Raw genomic sequence first — 20,159 nt, forward strand, 5'->3', positions numbered from 1 at the left:
TATTTTTGTGTGTACGCTGCTATTTTATAAAGTGAATAAAATGTGTGTATTGTTTCTGGAACCACATTTCCTTTATTTTGAAATTCCAATACGGAAGTGTTATTTCTACTCGTTCATCCAAACTTTTCCAAAGCACGTGCGAGTCATTTAAAAGCGTTGACCTGTAGCTTTAACAGGAGGGGGCGTGTCCGCGTAGGGCAGGCCCCCTGTATTTGAATATACAGTAGTTCAGGGAGGCTGCTTTCGTCGGATGTTTTTTTCGTCCTGTGAGACGAGCCTAGCGGGACGTGGGGGTGTACATCCGTCGGTAATGCTCTTCACTCAGGACTATATATAACATTTGAATGACATCGTCCAGCTAGAGAGACGCTTTAAAAGCTAAAAGACGAGCGGAGAGAGAACTGCTCGTTAGCAAGAAACATGGACTTGCAAATACTGGATCACAGACTCCGGGTCACCAGCATATCCAAGAACGGGCTGGTCAATTACACTCACCCGCTAATAAAACTGATATTTCTCCGCAACAGGACGCGGTAAGTAGGCTTCCTGCTCTGGCCAGATGGTTGTGAATCAGTCTGGTAATCCAGTTCGGATACATACAGCGCCTGCTCATTCACTGGGTGGCCGAGCTATTGTTGGGTTGTTTGTCTGTGCATGCCTCACTCTGCAGCTACGGTAGGGATGATGAACTGCAGTGCATGAAGCTGTTGACTTCAGGGAAGTGTATTTTTCTCACATGGAGAAAAACTAGCAGTTGTTTAATAACATTACTCATTTTTGTACTTTCGTTTCCTGTAAAACATTTATGTGACTGCATCCTGCTTCATCTGTAGGTGTGATCTGAAGGTTACCAAAAAAAAACCCTTTTTTTTTCCTCCAACACAAACTTGACCTTTTTGACTCCTAACCCACATCCATTTTTTAAGTTGTTTACATCTCATGATTTCAGATAATCCCTGGAAATCCAGATGTTGTTATGTAATTGTCTAGTTCTCTGGCTGCCCCACATGTGCATGGATAGAGGAAGAGCTCTACATGTACTGCTCTGTCCCTAAGCTGATGAGAACATGCAAACAAAAATAAGGAACATGTATCACACTGCTGTCACAAATCTACTGCTTGCTGTCAAATTTTCACACCGTTGTAAAACGTCTCACAGCATTCATAGCCCTGGAACAGTCTCACCTTTTTTTGTTATAACCACAATTTTCTAATGTGTTGGTATTTCATGACATAAATAGTCCACCATATAGTTGCAGAAGTGTGACATAAGAAGAACATGTTGCATATTTTTCTGTTTCCTGTAAGCTGCAAAATGGAGGATGCATTTGTCATCTCAGCTGCCCTGAGTCAATATTTTGCTTTTGCATCTATGGGCCATGAGCTTTTTCAGATTTTCCTATCTAGAGACAGAAATGTTTGCACATTCGTTTTTGCAAAATAAGTCTGGTCAGTAAGTGTGAACATTGATTTTCTTGTACTATAAATGTGCTGTTAAATGTAGGTCTGGACTTTGACTGGGACATATGAATGACCATGTCTTGATAGCTTTGCAGTCGATCCAAACTCTTTTTATTATTATTATGTTCAGATGATGCACAGAAAAGTCTGCAGTGAGATTTTCACAACTAACTTCGTATCCCAACTCTTCTTTAACCATCTGCATATCTGTGCCACTCATGTGCCTGTGATGGTTTTAAACCTGTCACAATAACACATTTTGCTTGGCGATAATTTGTCCCAGAAGTTACTGCAATAAACAATAATATTGGTGTTTGCAGTAATATAAAGGTAATGGAATAATAAAGCAAGTACACCCTTGCATTATTATGCAAAGTGTTCATTAAAGTTCATTCATTTCTAATGAAGACTTAACACTGAAATTGGAAGATAATTTAAATATCCAAAATAAATGAATAAAACAACCGAAACAATAAATAAAGTGGTTCCTGAAGTCTCTGTAAATAAAATTGCCCTTCAAAAAGAGGTTTGAGACCAGTGCACCGGACTGAAGCCTTTTGTCTTTGGTAGATAGAAACAGAGAGAAACACAAGAAAAACAAACTATGCAAATGGAAATTAGAGATTGTTTTAATTTATCATTTGATTAATTGATTTATTGCTTATTATGACATATGCTTTAAATTAAAATGTAAAGTACATGAACTTGTACTTTGAGACACTTCTCTCTGTGTCTGTTCAGACCTTGTTGTCTCCTGCCATTTGAGTCATAGTGTTGAGTAATAAACTAAGTTTTAACATGTCTGTATTAAATAAACTTGCCAAAAAGGCATGATCTGGTTACCAAGATTTATGACGTGCCATTCTGCTCTCTGAAGTTTTCTCTGGCTGTATGATGAATGCAGTGCTGCCCCCACCCTCTCCTACCTCAGCTGGCTGAAATACGCCTTTTCAAATGAAAAGAATATGCACAATTATAGTGTTGCTATTAACTTAGACAATGCTGTACATTTCTACAGAATTTTACAGCATAAATGCTATGATATGAGGAAGGTCATTTAGGGACATGCTAAATGCATTGGCCCAGAACTAACCAGTAAAATCACTCATGCCTACTTCTGTGGATCTCCATAAGCCTCTATTTTGTTCTTCTCTCTCTTTCTTAACATGTTGTTGTGTGTACTTTGATGTTGCATCATCGCACGTCTACAGTGGATGTGTTTTGCCTTCCTTTTCCTGTTCTTATTGTGTACTTTTAGTTTTTCCTCTCCTTGTAAAGCTACATTTGATTGAAAAGGGAGGAGTGCTGGAGAAAGTTGAGCAAAAACAAGCCCGGTTTTGGCTTGAATGGCTCTCTCCCCCGTCCTCCTTTCAGGACTTCCTCTATTCATTAAAGAACAGCTCCCTGGCCCGAACACAGTGGGTTTGACAGCAGTTCTGAGAGGAATTTTAATGAGTGGATCTCTGACAGCGTTGCAAATTGCATATTATTACATCGTAGATCTTCCTTAAACATCCATTACAAGAGGAGTTTTGGCACGGACTGAGGATTAAACTAGCTATATTTACTCTGCAACTAACATTTAAAAAATTATGAATAATGCATCTAATCCATTCACGAAGTCTGACAAAGCATTCATTATGCAGTTTTTGCTTGTAGTCTTACATTGTCCTTTTTAGGTGGGGTTATGTGTACCCAGTATGTTGGTGTTCCTGCATTGTGAATGTAGCCCTGCAGGCGCTACACCATTCTCCTTTCTTCTGTTCAGCTGCTAAATAACAAGAGCATGGCTTGGAACAATGCGTCAGCTGAGCCAGAAACCCAGTTTTTCACATTTCTGCTTCAGTGATCTTCTAAAGTTGGGGCTCTCGCTCCATTTTTTGTTTTCACTGCCCAACCCTAATCAAGGCTACATGCATTATTTTGTATGAATTAGACATAAGCCAGAGGTTTCTCCGGTTCAACATATCAGTGAGTTAACCCCTCGCAACTGTTGCTGTACACTGCCCATCAGCAGGCTTAAAGACAGATTCCAAACCTGTCCACTTGTTAAGTTTGTTTTTCTGAATGTATTGGTGGTAAAAACAATTAACATTTCTTGCAGTTACCACTTGGAAATTATTACTAAACTTATTTAATAACAGTGTAAACAAGAAGTTTGGATATGATGCAGAAAAATAATACACTTTTATTGTCTGACATTGAAGCTGCAGCATATGTAACTTTTATAAAAATGTTCCTGGTCAGAAATGAGCAGTAAGAGCCAGAGGAGGGTCTTAGTACAGTCTCACTCAGGTACATGCTGCTCACACTCTTCAGTGTGTACAAGCTCAAGATTTCTGATTTTGCTGCTAATGGTGGAGAAACCATCTAATGTTAGGAAAACTTTTTATCTGCAGTCATCAATGGATAAATAGTTTTTCCCTTCCCTCCTGCTGTGCTGCAGCTCCTCCTTCACACCGTAACCTGACATCAGTGCTCAGACTAGTTAGCATGGCCAGCAATGACAGCAGATAAATAGCTTTTCTGTAATGTTAGGTTGTTTCTCCATTAGCACAGTTGAAGCAAACCGGCAATCTTGAGGTTGTATGTGCTGTGTGAGCAGCGCTTACACGAATGTGTTTGACATTTCTCAGTCATTCCTTCTGGCTCTGATTGGTTGTTTCTGACTGGGAGCGATACATTTCTGGAGATGGCAGTAGGACCACAGGGAGGAGGCAGAGGAGATCAGTTTTTATTTCATTTTTCTCCACAGACTTCCTGTCTCATATTATATGTTTTAGCAAAAATGGAAAAAAAAACCCAAACATTTTTGTAAAACTTATCTCCTGCTGCTTTAAATCAGATTCCTATTTTGTCTTTGTTCCTGTTTTAGGTCAGTTAAGATTAATATTTCTATTATGCCTAAATAATGAGCAAGAAGGAGCATTTTTCTTTTTGCTTTCTTCAGAGTCAGACGTTTACATACACTAAGATCGGCATTTCTTTAAAAACATTGTAATCCCTGATGATGATGCAATGACTTTGTTAGCTTCTGATTTTAAGGCAACACCTCAAACACATTTCTTTGTGGTGTGACTTTATATAAAAACATTATAGACCTCAAACAAACTATGCAAAAGGAAGTAAAATGTTAAGAAGTTAAGAGAAGTTTGCCATCATCTGATGATGTGTTGGCTAAATTTTATTTCTTATATTTTGCATCAGTTTTCTCCTCTCTTACCATGTTTTCTCAGCTGGAATGTCGGTTGTAAGCCCCCCACCCCCACCAACACCACCACCCCTCGGCCAACAACCCCTGCTGCCACCTGTTGCTTCGTGCGGCTGTATCAAAGTCCAGAGTCTTGTGTGCTTTGGTTTTCATCTCCACTCCATCTCTACCTGTTGCTTTCTTCATCTCTTCAGGTTCTTTTCCTTCCTGCATCAGAGGAAGGAACTTATTTTTCCAGCCCATTACCACCAACAATCACGCTGGGGCGGTGTATTAGAGTGCTCCGCTAACATTGGAGCTCCACAACACTTGAAACAGGCTGCGCCTCATCACAGATCCTCCATGTGTCTTTGTTTACCGAGCCTTATTTTCTCCTTGAAGCTAAAATTGTCTTCCAGAAGAATATCTCTTGAAGATCCGTAACAAAACTCGCAGTCTGATTCTGGTCCTTCTCAGAATAAGGTGCTGTGAAATATTTGTCCTGTTACAAATAGTCTTTTGTTCTTTATTCTCTTGTCACCCTTTAAATGTTTCAGACAAAGATAACAAAAGCAAATACAAAATGCAATTTTCAAGGCGTCAGACCTGCTTCTGTTAAGTTCAGTATTCGTAATTCAACATGAACAAAGAGACTGGGCAAAAAGAAATGGCATCGATGAGAGCGTCACTAAGCTAAATAAAAAAAAAAGCTCGTGTCCGTGGCGTATCAAGTTCACAGAGGGCACAGAGTGTGGTGGGAGGTCTGGTGTCAAACACAGAATGAATATGCCTTACTGGAGTCCATGTCAACACGAACTCTTCAAAATGCCTAGGCATATTAAATTAAGCTTTTATGAACTCTCTTACTTCAACAGACGCACAGAAAACCTTTTTCAAGCTCCAGGCCTAAAGCCTAAAGAAAAGCTGAGGGGTGAGCTAAAGACGGGAGAGAACGGAGAACTCTGTATGATGTCTCTAGACAAATGATCAAAGATCCTTTTCTCTTCACATGATGCAGGTTCAATATTCTGTGAACGGACAAATCTATGTTTTTACAGATTTGCTATTAAAAACTAATACTAATTGTAAGTAATTGCAATCTTTTGAAGCAATGAAGAGGATTGCAATCAGGAAAAGTTGTAAGGTCTTTAATTTTGCTGTGTTCCTCTTTATTTGGTAATAAACTGATGCCTCTCTTATCTATCTAGTCTGTACTTTGCAAACAGGAAACCAAACAAGATGTGGTTCCTTCATGTTGCTTGACAACAAAAAGTGAACATATTGCTTTTACTTCGCTTGTTTCACTCGCTCATGCAGGGTTGTTGCACCTGCAGGAAACTGCGAGCTGCGGAAGGTGAAGGTTCATCAGGAAGCGAGAAGGCCTTTCTAACACAATTGGCTGGCGGAGCCTGCTAGCACAGCTGGCAGTTACTGTTACAGTGTTTTCTCTCTGTGTCTCTCAGTCTTTGTCTCTCAGTGGTGTTGTTGTCCAATCCCATGGCAGGGATTGGTTTTTGCTGAGTCAGGAGTTTTTGCTCTTGCATTCAGGCGTCAGCTCTAATGGCTTTTGCAGGCTGATCTGCTGAGGAGGAAGGTGTATCCTCAGAGGGACACCATGAAGCAGGAAAATGTGATACTTCCTGTGGGTGAAATGTCTGCCTTACAGATGTGACTTTTCATTCACAAATTAAAAGCCTTGCTTAAGTTGGTAACTTGCATTTTTCTAGAGTTGTAACAGCAAACAATTTCTCTTCGCCAAAAATTGGAGAACTTTTGCATAAGTTCTGAACTGCTTAAACATGACCTATGTGGCCTTTTGTGCCCAGTGGTTTGGGTAATGCGGGCTTCTTCGGCAACCTCATAAATGCTAAATTAGCTTAGATTTTAGGCTTAGTTTTAAAGGTCAAATCAAAACTCTGAACTATTTTTCCTGAACTGTTTTCAGCTGCTTGTTTTGCTAAGTCTATGGCCCTGTTTACACAGAGAGCAGATTATGTGTGTCCGCAAATATTTCTTGTCATTTAGGCTGTGTGTCCACAGGACTCTGTAATGAACAGCATAACATTGCTATCTAACTCTCTAGTTTGACATGCTCATTTTATTAATTATGATTTTTTTTTTACCTTCCTTCTCTATTCTAGATGCAAGTTTTTTAGCCTGACAGAAACACCTGAGAACTACACAGTCGTCCTTGATGAAGAAGGATTTAAAGGTAAAATACAGCTATGCATAAACATGTACAGGTAATTTAGAATTTCATCTTGACTCATAGGCTGGGAGAGCAAACTGGACTACCTGCAGGAAATCCATCATTCTAGCTCCTTAGCATTGCTAAGGCCAATAGCACACAAACAGACAGTTGTCATATTAATTTAAGTGATTTAATGTTTGACTTTCTGCCCAGAACATTTCGCACTTCACTAGAACCTCACGTGCAGAACTTAGGCCTCATAGGTTTCTCCTTAAGCAGAATTTGTATTTGATGGGCAAATAAGAACATCGTTTCTGCCCAGTATCTTTTGTCATGAGCGAAGGTAGTTTCTTGTTGTTCCTGATATTCCTCAAAAGGTTTAGCAAGAATTTGTCTGAGTAAAAACTAACACAAAAAGCAAAGAGAAGGAATGTGCCACCTGTTTTTAACGCTGTCTCTTTTTTCTTAAAAGGATAACATAGTTTTCTGCCTGAGATCAAGCACATTTCTCAGTTTCTGAGTGATGCTTTCCTTCAGTATTTTACCTCAAAGTGTATGATGACACTTTTTTGGAGATGTGATTGATTGACAAATAGATGTTTTGTTTAGATTAACGCGTCCACCATTGCCGTACCCGCTGATGCAGATGTTGAAGGTGTCCATTGCCTTCAGGGTTTACTTGTTCTGAGTGCCTATTTTAGGAGCTAAGAGTTGGTGTGTTGAGAAGCCACAAGGGGATGTCTGTGAAAAATTATGCCAACTAGAGCAAAGGCTGTTTGAAAGGGAGGAAAGAAGAAGGAACATTCACAGTCAGATGCTGTTTGGTAATGTTTTTAGTAAGGCTGACCCATACTGAAACTTCCTGGTTGACCAGCAGTATCAAATTAAACCAAGCAATTGTTTATTTCCTATCATTTCAACAGACATATTTAATTCTGCACACTGCTGTAAAAACATGGTGGTCCAAATTTACAGAAAACGAGACTTTCTAGCATTTTTTAAGTAATACAGAATATTCTTATGTAGTGTGCTATTAATCACTATGTATTTGTTTTTTTAAAACGTCTTAATTTTACATAACTTCTCTGTACCTGCCCTAAGCAGTTGTCTTGATCTTGTGTTTCCTTTGTATGTTTTACTTCACGTTTCCTAAGTAAACATATTTCAAATATGACTATCCAGCTTTAGAATCTTAGGAATTTACATTATTAAGATTTGCCTTCAAAAATCCTCTTAATGACCTATTAACATGTCTGAATAGATAACAGATACTGGATACTGGTACTTGGTCTCAGTTTACCGCCTTCCTGACTGGTGTTGGCACTGTGGCCCGTCTTCAGCATGATATATTCTTGTGCTGCTTTTGTGATATAAATAGTGGGAGTTCTTTAGCCTCTGCCCTAAGGGGGAAGATGGAAGATAGCATTTCTGTTAGGAGAGGTAAAAACAGGAAATAGTGACTTTAAACTGCCCGATAATTTAAGACCTCAAGAAAGTAGAAAATGGATAGCATAAAATCTAAATGAGCTGATTTTATTGAGCTTTAGCATCAAACCCTATACGCCTGCATTAAGGACTAATATCTGCCCCTTTTGTACCTCATTGCCAATTTCTGGTGTTAACATTGATAAACTGACTTTTATAGATGAAATTCTAGCACTTTGTTGTAGACTTCACACAGTGTAGACTCTTGAATGTGTCTTGAATGTTCATTAAAGGCTATGGCACAAAGTTTATGAACAGAATGAAATATCAGTAAAAGCCAGTAGTGCTAAATCAAAGCTTTAATTATTAACCAATTTATTAAATTGAATCAGAAAATGCTGGAAAGTAAGAAATGTTCACTGGATTTTCTGTATTTGAATCCAAATAGAAAGTGGGCATCAACTCTTGTTAAGTTAATGTTAAAGCAGGCTGTAGCTTCAGGCTTCTCTTGAGTCGCCCCCTGCTGGACATATGAAAGAATGCACGTCTGAGACACTTGTTATTCAATATAGGAAGACTATTTCCATGTATCATAGCGTATGTTCAAAAGCTTAAATTTTCATCTTGATTTGCCATGTGGATGATCATGGACAGAAGGCCTAGTTGTTCGCGGTTTGACTCAGATCGCTCTTTCTTCCCTTGACATTTGACAGAGCTGGCGCCCTCGGAGCACCTCCAGGTCGAGAGCTCCATCTGGCTGCCCCTCAATGTTGCCTCCAACGGCAACGCCTCCAGCAGCTCGCAGGCTGTCGGCGTGACAAAGATTGCCAAGTCGGTCATCGCTCCGCTTGCCCAGCAGCACGTTTCCGTCTTCATGCTCTCCACATATCAGACCGACTTCATCCTGGTGAGCATCCTCTTAAAAAACATTTGCAGGAACCTGTTGAATGTCTTCCTACCCATGTGAAGCTTTTAGTCCCCCTGGTTTGAACCCCTGCAGACAAAATAGGCCACCATGTCTGCATCTTGAGTTAAACTAATTTCTGACAGAGCTGACAGCATCAGAAAATTGGTTGATGTATTACATGTCAAGAAGTAAATGAGCAAAAACGTTTAACAACATGGCAAACCACCGCGTCAGCAGGAATATTAATGCTTTACTTGCCGTTTAAAGACTGCATTCTTTGGGCTTTAAAACATGTCATCTAAATATGTGCAAAATGTAACATTACTTGCAGATGCATTTACATACACACTCCTGTTAAAATGCCAGGACTTTGTGATCTTAGCCATTTATCCAGTTTACATACAACTAAATCTGTATGTTAAAGCCACCTGCTTTTACATACTCTGCACACATTAACTAATACGTTGTTGAAGTACCTTTTGATTTTATTTCCACATTCAGTTTTTTTTTTGTGGATAATCTTTCAGTATTCCACATCTTTGTAATATTTGTCCTCTATCTTGCAAGATCCATATATTTTTTTATCTCTGAATTGGATCTATATATGCTTTGACTCGCAGTGATGGCGACAATAAAAAAATATCCATTCATTTTCAACTTTCTAACTGAAACCTGAAGGTTTTGGGTCAAAAATTATACAAATTTTGAAGCATTAACAATTTATTCCACCTTGATTTAAATATAAAATAAAGTAACCACAGAGCTTGACACACCACAATTAAAAAATCCCAGAAGTTTCTTGATCAAAATATCAGTTTAAATGTCTGTGGACTTATGCAAAGGGGATTTTTCTTTTTCAAATTCTCACTTTTTCAATGTCTCCTCTAAACAGCTCATGTTCGTAGTTAAGTTTTAAAATGTTACATACAGTACAGTGGTTCAGTATGTCCTCTATATTTGTTATGCAGGTGAGAGAGAAAGACCTGTCAGTTGTCATCAGTACGTTGAATGAGGAGTTCAACATTTTCAAGGAGGTGGAAGGAGAGTATGTGCCTGTGGGCTGCCAGGACTTTACCAACGGCCTCCTGAAGAACGGCAAAGAAGGTTTCAGCACCAATTCTCTTAACTTTCAAACATTCATCAGACTTGCCGGAGGGAGAAAAATTACATTTCATTCGTAAGCTCTAACCTAGTGCAGAAAAGGTGTAAAAAAAAAATCTAAAACCTGTTTGCTCACATTTACTTAGTTAACAAATGGAGAATATATTTTTCTTTCCAATGTTAAAGCCAAATAAAGAAGTAGCATAGATTGTAATCCAGTTTAAAAGTAGCAGGAAAAAGGGTTTCTAGAGCAGAATATTTGTGAAAGTAAAATCATATTTTTGACTTAAAATTACTAAATTAAAATATTAATATGTTGGAGATTTCCTACCTAGTTTCTCAAAAAAAATGCTTTATTTCTTAGCCCAGTTGTAGACTGTATTTCTAATAAAGGTTTAAGTTTTGACATCACTTGCTTAGCAATCAAGTGGTTTTCAACAGCCACACGCAAATGTTTTTTTGTTTTTCCTGGTTCTGTGGAAACTTGTAGCTTCTTATGTTTGACCTAACCAGTTTCTTCTCCACTGCCACAACTTGCTTGATGTTATCTTTACTTTTAATTTGGCACAAGATTAGATTCTTGTGCATAAGTCATTCTTCACAAAGTAGCTCTGGCTTGTTTCTGTGCATTAATGTTCAAGACGTCACTTTCATCTGTTTTACAAACTTTTACTTTATATAGATAATCGGTATATTTCATCAGTGATCTATTGTAAGCCTATTTCAAGATTTCCCTACAAATCTGTACATTTCACTTCTCCACTTTTTCTGTTAAGCTAAAAACCCTAAGTGCAAGACTTTGTGGTTAGTCAAATTTAATGATCAAACTAAGATCTGGTGTTAATGGCCATTCCAGTTTAAAGGATTTAGATCTGTATTCAGGAGGACAGTAGAGAATTTAGATAGCCATCACTTGAAGAGCAGAGTCAACAAAGTCTGCTTTAGGTTGCATGCAGAGTAGTTATTCTGCTCTAAATGGTGGCGTCCTTTACAGGAAGCTATTGTTATGTAACCCTAAAGTACAGAACAAGGTCAGAACATCCTGAAAGATTCATTCTTACGCAGTATCTTACGTCTTTGAATCTCCATGGGATCGTGGCATTTTAACGGCTCTTTGGATCAACTGACTTTTTAAACTGAATGTACACGGTCTCATAAATACATCAGGCCTGGTAGAAAAACAAGAGGGCGTCGATTGTGTCCACAAGTTGTTGTCAGTGTGGACTTTTAGTTCAGCAGAGGAAATCAAGGTTTGCTGGAGATTTATTCATGTGTTCTAGAGCGAATGAGGCTAACAGTGCAAGATTTCAGGTGATATGTTTACAAGTGGTTATATTAGATTAAGAAATGTTTTATTGATTTAAAGTAAGAGAGACTGATTACAGAAACGAGTTATTGGGTGTGCTAAGTTGTTTCCAGTGAAGTAACTCAAGAGCCATGGGAGGAGAACAAAGAAGTAACATTGAATGCTTTGCTACTTTTTTGTCTAGAAATAAAATGGTATCAAAAGGAAAAAAAAAAACACTTTTAGCATGCTCTTACTAATTTAAGATTTTCTCAACAGGACAATGTTATTTTATGAATCTGTATTATACTGTATGTGGGATTAATTTATGGGCAGCAAAGTTCTGCACAATAATTTACAGGACATTCTGATTTAATCTGACAGTCATCAGCATTATGAACTGATGTGCCTTAGATTTTAAATCAGTTGTCAGATTTATCAATACCCAGGTGTTTAAAAGCAGGGATTGGCCCAGTGAGGCCCACAAATGATGCCCAGTTGTGCCAACTGATAATGCAAACTCTTTAGATTAAATTAATTTAAGAGATTAAATTGACTTCATCCTTTTCCACCACATCCAAATTTTAAGGCGTTGCTGTGTTTGCTGTTCCTCCAGTCGTCCAGCCCACAGTTCACCCGGTGCTGATCCCACAGAACCAGTTCTGCGTCATGTCTCTGGACCCGGACACGCTGCCGTCCATCGCCACCACGCTCATCGACGTCCTCTTTTATTCCAACAGGTGAGATCAAATTTCTTCACACTACTGCAGTACTGCACTGAAGCACAAGATGGCAGCACACAATCTCATTTCATTATTGACTCAGACCATGTGAAATGAAACCGGGTTGCTTCTGTATGGGTTTTGCACTCTAATTGTATTGCTGTAATAATCGATTTAAAACTGATGATCTCATGTGGGGAACTGAAAATAGACTACGCAAATCATTATTTTTGTCAAATTTTTACTTTTTAAAAAACTGAGTTTTCATCAGCTGAAGTCATCAAAATGACAGAAATAAACCCTTGAATTGTCAGTATAATGAACATATTTAGCATGAGAGTTACTTTCTAAAACAAATGTATTTTTTTATTGATAATCGTATTTAGGGATATACACGTGTATGTCTAAATAACATGTACAATGAATATGCCATTTGTTTTTGTCATTCGTTTTTGTGTTTAGTCCTAAGAAAGAAAGCGAATCGTCTACGGGTAAGGACTTAGAATGTATCAAGTTCTTCTCCTTCTCCCTCATCGATGGATACATCTCAATAGTGATGGACACTGAGGCTCAGAGACGGTAAGGATTCACTCACCATATAGACATGTTTGTAGCTACCATTAAAACAAATAAATGGCACCCTGTTGGAAAACTTTAGAAATTAATTTGTTTGTAATTTTGTGGTCCTAACATGCCTAGTCTTCATGTTCAATAATTGAACTTTTATCAGTTGTATACATATTTGAACGTTGTTTCTTCGTGTATTGTAAAGCAGTATCATTTTGTTCCAGGTTTCCTGCTGACCTCCTGTTCACCAGCTCCTCCGGCGAGCTCTGGCGGATGGTCCGTATCGGTGGTCAACCGCTGGGTTTTGGTGAGGCAATCTGCTTTACCTTTTTTTTGTATTTTGACAGAACTTTAACGTCAAGTTTGAAGTGGTCTGTATATCTAATTACTTTATATTAGAGCTTAAATGAGCAATAAAAATATAATTTCTTTATTTAAATATTTTACCCGTACAACCTTTGCAAGACTCATCTTATAACTTTCAACATTACTGAAAAAATATTATCAAGCAAAATGAACAAATATCAACATAGTACTAAAAGCTGTCACAGGAATTGAACACACTGAAAAAAACATCCTATTTCCTTGTTAGCGTGAATAAATGTATTGCATTTGATATTATTATAGTTATACTTCCTGAATAATCATGAAAATACAATGCATGCTGTTGTCTCCTGTTCAAGTCTTAACTGTTAAAAGGGACATGTCATACAAAATTAACGTTATGCTCATGCTTGTATTTCCATTTGGATCTCTAATGCTTCTACAAACAATCCAAGCGTTAAAAAAAGATCCACACATCTAGCAATAGATTATATATTTTTTGATTTCTGGAAACTAGCTGCTTTACCATTATATGTACTGGAAAAGTCAAATATTTTGATGCTGACTTACCAATCTGAAACCACTTCCTGCATCTTTAATGGTTGTGCAGGAGTCTGAACACATGTAAGAGTTTCTCTAGAACTTTCTGGGGCATTAGTATTTTAATCCCAGAAATGTACTTATAGTATTTTGTAACTTAAGTTAACATAGTTAACATCTCATATCCTGTGAATCATATCCTGTAGTTGTTTTACAGGATATGAGAAATAAACGTTTGTTCATTGGAAAGATCAACCCGTACTGGTTGGCTTTAAAATTTAAATTTTTCTCACCATGTAACCACATCACATCTGGCTGTGCATTCTGTGGCTGCACTAATGATGTTCATACAGGAAATCTTGAGCTCAATTTTGAATTTTTGCTAAAATCTGATTTTTGGGCGTGGGGAATTTTGTGTTTGTGGTTGTTCTTACCACTAATTAAATGCAACCACAATGAGACTTCTGTGTAAATGGCTTGCTTCCTCAAATTGCCCTACATGCACAAAATAAGAACATTGACATGACCCAGCAGAGCATTGTCTGAGAAGGTAATTTTTGGAGCTACTTATGGATCGATTTTATTATTTATACAGCAATGAGTGGTAGCATCATTCTAAAAACATAACTCGAACGAAGCTAACTAATAGCAATGACTTTTTCTGGAGTATATACTGCAACTTCTGTAGGGAGGTCTGTTTGGATGTTTAGTCAGAGCTGGGAGTGGTCTGATTCAGTGATACCGACTTCTTTCATGAGTTCATAAGTAATGGCTGGTTTACCTGGGCTCATCATTTTGCTGCACAATAATAAAACAAGTCTAGATTAATATATTTTCTACATTTTATGAAATCATTGGTTACCCTGGAAACAGAACCATGAAGACTGACATAAACATTTTCAAAAGAAAAAAAAAAAAAGCAAAGAAATTCACAGAAAACTCCAGCATTTTTTAAATGTGCATTTGTATTGATTTAGAATTACAAAAATGAGCAAACGAAACAAGATCTTGGAATGAAAACTGTTGAATATGTTAAAGAAACCATGATCTGCTGTGTAGATTTTGATAGAACTGGATCCCCACTCCTCTTGAACATCCTAATTACTAAATTACTAAACTGGCTTGAGGCAGAGCTGTTACAACTTCACTGTTTTTTCCGTGTTTAAAATTCCCCAAAGATCATGCCACCCTGGGCACTGAGCCTTATTGCCCATATCAAGAACTGCCACTGGCAACAACTGTTTTGCAGTTATTTCTTTTGCATCAAAGCATTTCTGCTTTTATCTCATTATTGCAGTACTGTAACCTATGAACCTACAATCTATAATTATGTGATACTTTTACACTGATGGCATTTCCTGCTTGTGTTTCAGATGAATGTGGCATAGTCGCCCAGATATCTCAGCCCCTGGCAGATGGCGACATTTCTGCCTATTACATCAGCACCTTCAGCTTTGACCATGCTTTGGTGAGTCCAGAAGGTTTCACTATGACGCCTGTAGCGATAGAAACTACATGTATTTGGGTAAATAGTTTTCACTTATCTCACTTGTTTTCATTTTAAAATGGATTGGGCACATTTATTTTTTAATGGAAACTTTCAAAATAAAAATAACATAAAGCAGCATACTAACGTTTGAGACAAATAGCCAATAAAATTCACTTTTTTGACTCCGTCTTCATTTTCACCATTCTTTTCCTTGTTATTTGCAATCTTGCATATCAATAAAATGCAAAACGTTTTGTAGCGAGACTTTACTTTCCAGGGCATTACTTTTACAGAAAAGGAGATGCATATGATCAGCTGTCAGGTTAGGCTGACAAACCTGGACACTGCATTTATATATGCAGTTAATACATATAATTAACTGCTGATCAATTAATTATATGCATTTGATCAGCTCACAGAAAAAAAGTGATTTTGATGCATTAATTGATTACTTCAATTTTATGTTAAACATTCTCCATAGTTGAAGGTCCTTTAGCACATCTATTTTGGTTTTGGCCAAAATTACATAGTTTTTATTCTCATTTTTCAGTGATTTTCATCTGTGTTTAAAATTATTGTCACAAATGACCATGGAACTGCTCTGCTTGGGCGCTCCAACACCCTGGAGAACCTGGATTGTAACTTATGTATTGCTTTAGCTCTTTGTATGATGATTGCAAAGCAAAGACGTGTATTCTGAAACTGTGGAAGTCTGATTTAGCCCCCAAGTTTCACTAACTGAACTTGTAGGTATCCTACAGGTGGAAAGACTGAGATATAAACCCTATGATACACTCTGAAGTTTTCTAGAATAAAATGTTGGAATATGACTAATGATGCTCCCTTTACTCAACCACTTTACTTAAGTGTCAAGTGTCTTCCAGATAAAATGGACAGTTGAGCAAATAACAGTTGTGAAATCTGCCCCAGCCTTTTATGTATTTAGTTATTTTATTATAATTTTATTCATTTGCTTGTGTAACATGACTTTTTTTTTGTTATTCTATTGTCTCAGGTGCTTATTGTATTTGTGTCCTTTGATATAATTTTATTTGAAAATCTTCATAGTGTTAAAAAACCCAAAATATTTTCCATAGCTTAGTCAGCATTGCCCGACTGTTTAGTCAGTGTTGTCTCCTACATCTAGTGATGAATGCTAATCAGATGTAAACCTGGTGAGGTTGGCCGTTTGCATGTTTCTATGTCTATGTCTTGACTCTTAATGTTCCACATTAAGTTCACAAATATTTTTTTTCATTGCATTGGTCTGTTTTTGTATTTCTATCCATCTGCAACCTGTGAATACTGGCTAATTATAACCTACACCCATCTGCTTGTCCTGTTATGTTCCTGTTGCTTAACCTGTTCGTATGTTATGCCATCTCTTTATTGAGAAAATTCTCTTTTATGCTTTCATGATCTTTTATTTCAGTACTTTCTGTTTTAGTTGGCTTTCAAGCCCCCATTTCCCATTTGTTCTCGGTGGGACAAGGTTCTGATGAAACCTAAAAGCTTTTATAGCAGACCAAAAAGGGGTCTGATGGAAAAAGTGATTTTTGTCCCTGATGAGCACCTGTATTCTTGTCATAACTATGTTTCTAATAGAAATATAGGTAAAGTAAATAAAAGTTCTATAACTTTTCTTTTCCAGGTGCCTGAAGAGGACATTGTGAGTGTGACAGACATGCTCCACCACCAGAGGAATGAACCGTCCACCACTTGACTCGTTGTGTCCTCCCCTCCTTGGTCAGTTCTTCTTGGACAGCGGTATCAGGAAAGGATGCTAACTGTGCCTAGATCCTCACTGCATCGCCAACAGTATTAACGACTTTGCCATTAAAACCAGGAGCGCTTCTTTATGACTTCTCTAAAGCTCGTCTGTGACCCTTCTTGTCTTAGCTAAGCTAGAAAAGATTTGTAGGCAGCCCCACCAAACCTCGGGGGGCCTGGAAGAACACACATGATGCACACGATGGAGACAACAGCACACTTATACAATTCAAATTAAAAATACAGGCATGAACAGGTAAGAGACTCTTTGTATTTTGTGCAAATATTATGATCCATGTCTGGTATAAAGTCAAAGTATTCTACAGGACTTCCTTATGTGGCAAACACAGACTACTTAGTCTTCCTCTTATATGTACAAGTTAAATAATGAGACCAATGCTGGGGGTATTTTTGTTTAATTTGGAGAAAATGCGTAGTACGTGCGTAGGCACTTTGGAAGACCCATAAGCAGCAGATAGGAAAAATATCAAAGGGATCCAAAGTGTAGGTCTTCTCTGTTAAAGATCTCTTTAATTGAAATTGGATGTTTATTCCTTGTGGTTCAATCAGCCCATTAATAGTAACTGACACGGCCATTAAAACATATTTCTGTCAGTAATTAATTGTAGTTTCCTCATTTCCTGGAAGCTGAGCATCAAAAATCATCCCTTACCCTATTAAAATACTAACAAGAAAATTGTGGGAGGATGTGTCATACTATCCTCAGCAACCTTTGAAGGAAAGACTTGAAAATGTTATAGCTATAAGTTGTAATTCCAGCAATTAGTGTCATAATTTAGCTCCTCAAAACGTTCAAGTATGTGAATATCAGGTTTCTAACTCCATGGCTAAAAGATGTGAGAAGTAATCTGTTAATTATTTTCATTTAAGAGTATTATGAGAGCTCTTTAGCACAAGTTGTAGCTCATTTTCCTTTGATAAGAATGTGGAGTGTGAAATTCTTTTTATAACGGGTCAGCATTTTTAAACAACAATGTTATGGTCAATAACACTATGTCTTAGTTTTTGCTACTTGCACAATAAACCTTTAATTAATGAATTTCAATCAGAAGTTTTTTTGGTATTACTACGTTTTCTACCATTTCTGAAGTGTTCTGTAAACATTTGTAACTTTTGTGCTGCTTCCTTCATTCAATAAAGACAGATTATAAAAAAATAGATTTTTGTCACTATAAAATGAAATTATTTTGCAGATTGTAGGCCAAGAGCATAGTGGAAATATGAAGTATCTCATGACAGAAAGGTAGTTAGTCATTTAGGCTTTTTATAAAAGGGAACTAATGTGGTGATTAAGTGATTCAGTAAATCTTTGCACCTAGATATTCAGTATAAGGTTCAGATTAGTGACATCGCTGAAATGGTTCCAAGTATAAAAAGACGCCCAGACATCAACACATTTTCAGAACTAAAAACTCAAGCTACTCGGCTTCACCGCTGGCTTCAAGGAACGGATAGTTTTGGATGAAATATAAGGTATTTGTTGCTTTTGTTATTTTTTTTAATCTAAAGACTCTAAAGTGTATATTTAAATGTCAGATAAAGAGTTAATTTCTAAAAACCAATATGAAAAGGAACCAGAGCATACCTTGGAGTACACCGTGAAGGTGGACCACAAGTCATTCCGTGAAGGTGGAATGACTTGCATTGTTATGGTATTCCATTCGTTTATCTGTTTTCTTGTATTTTAATTAACACATAGACTTTTAGGGTTTTAAGTTGTTCTATGTGATCTTTGCCTAAATGGAAAAATACTGTGAGTAGACTCAGCTGAAGTACAGGAATCTTCACTTGACCACCAAATGCCAGAAGACTGGTCTGACAGAAACTGCTCCTGCTAAAGGCCAACTGAGCAAAATGTTGCAGAACATGTAATTTCTCCATTCTAATTTTTTGTCCTGGGGCCCAAGATTCCTGGCAAGCTTTCCATTCTCTCCTTTACGTTAACAAAAACAACTCATTCCTCACTATTTTATACAAATGGTGAATTGCAAAGGTCATTTTATGACCTCAGAACTGGTTCAATGGCATGGAGATAAAATAAACTGATTGCTTTTTATCAAAACTGGATAGTGTGGCATGTACTCTGCCCCAGTTTGTAAGGGCTGTCATAGCAGCATCCATGGCTGTTGAAACTAGTGTTCCTATTGTTTTATTCTGAACGTGCTACATGCAGTTTCTGCTTTACTTCTGCAAACAATCATGACATTTTTGTCACCTGCTAGGCTCCAATCATGCATGTCTGTTCTGCTCTCATAACCTCATCTGACCATAGAACGGTGCATATCTTTCCACTATTCGGCTGACTCACAACTTGTGTAATCAGGGTTTGGTTCTCAATAAAATAGGCAAGCACTGGGAGCAAGCCTAACCCTAACCCTTCAAATTAATTCCTGAGTCTTTGAAATTCTAAAATGAGCCGTTATCTGTTAATGACGCAAGTGTCTAAAAACACTTCAATGGAATCTTATTGAATGACTGAGAAGATTTTGTGCATGTGTCAAAAGAGGTGGGTGTTGTCAGCTATAAATGCAATATAGGTCACTGTTGTCACTGAAGAGCAACACCTTGAGTTACTGAAGTCACTTGCTGTCATTATGGACTCTAAGTTCAATGGATGTCTAATGCACTATGGTAAGTACTTTTAATTATAACTAAAAAATTGTTTTCAGAGTATCTAATATTTTCTTTTTAGTAATAGATTAGCTTTCATGGTGTTTCCTTTGGTTTTGTGCTTTTGCAACTTTTTGTAGTTGTTAGTATATTCTCATTAATGTCTCTGTTTGATAATCCAGATTTGTTTTTCCTTTAGTGATTAATAATTTATATTTTTATAATTTTCTTTTTTACTTTGACTATATATATTTAAACGAGGGCAACATACAACTCAGACATACATGCCACCATTTCATGCACTGTACCGGTTCATTGTCTATAGCTAAAACACATCTGCAGTTCCATTGCAGGCCAAGATAAGAAAAAGCCTCAAAAACAATTAAACACTGAGATATAAGTGACATAAAATAATCCAGCAACATTATTTTATGATTATGTATTATCCCACACCACCAAAAATATTTTTAAAATATCCTAGTTATTGAATGTAAATGTTTGGTTCCAACTGAATGTACACTATATATATATATATAAATTATATATTTTTTATTTT

The 20,159-nt window shown here is 37.2% G+C and overlaps 1 protein-coding gene across 1 annotated transcript; it reads left to right on the top strand.

The window, feature by feature from the left end:
* Positions 1 to 203: 203 nt before the first annotated feature.
* On the top strand, positions 204 to 17,232 carry castor1 (cytosolic arginine sensor for mTORC1 subunit 1). The gene is made up of 9 exons (XM_088008669.1): positions 204 to 533; positions 6,793 to 6,863; positions 8,981 to 9,174; positions 10,143 to 10,278; positions 12,177 to 12,300; positions 12,745 to 12,861; positions 13,074 to 13,156; positions 15,087 to 15,181; positions 16,854 to 17,232. The coding sequence occupies exons 1-9, from the start codon at positions 421 to 423 to the stop codon at positions 16,923 to 16,925; spliced, it is 1,005 nt and encodes a 334-aa protein (XP_087864795.1). The 5' UTR covers positions 204 to 420; the 3' UTR covers positions 16,926 to 17,232.
* Positions 17,233 to 20,159: the final 2,927 nt, after the last annotated feature.

This window comes from Poecilia mexicana, unplaced genomic scaffold, assembly GCF_051168715.1.
Source record: "Poecilia mexicana isolate PSO_F unplaced genomic scaffold, ASM5116871v1 scaffold_9, whole genome shotgun sequence".
Taxonomy (NCBI): domain Eukaryota; kingdom Metazoa; phylum Chordata; class Actinopteri; order Cyprinodontiformes; family Poeciliidae; genus Poecilia; species Poecilia mexicana.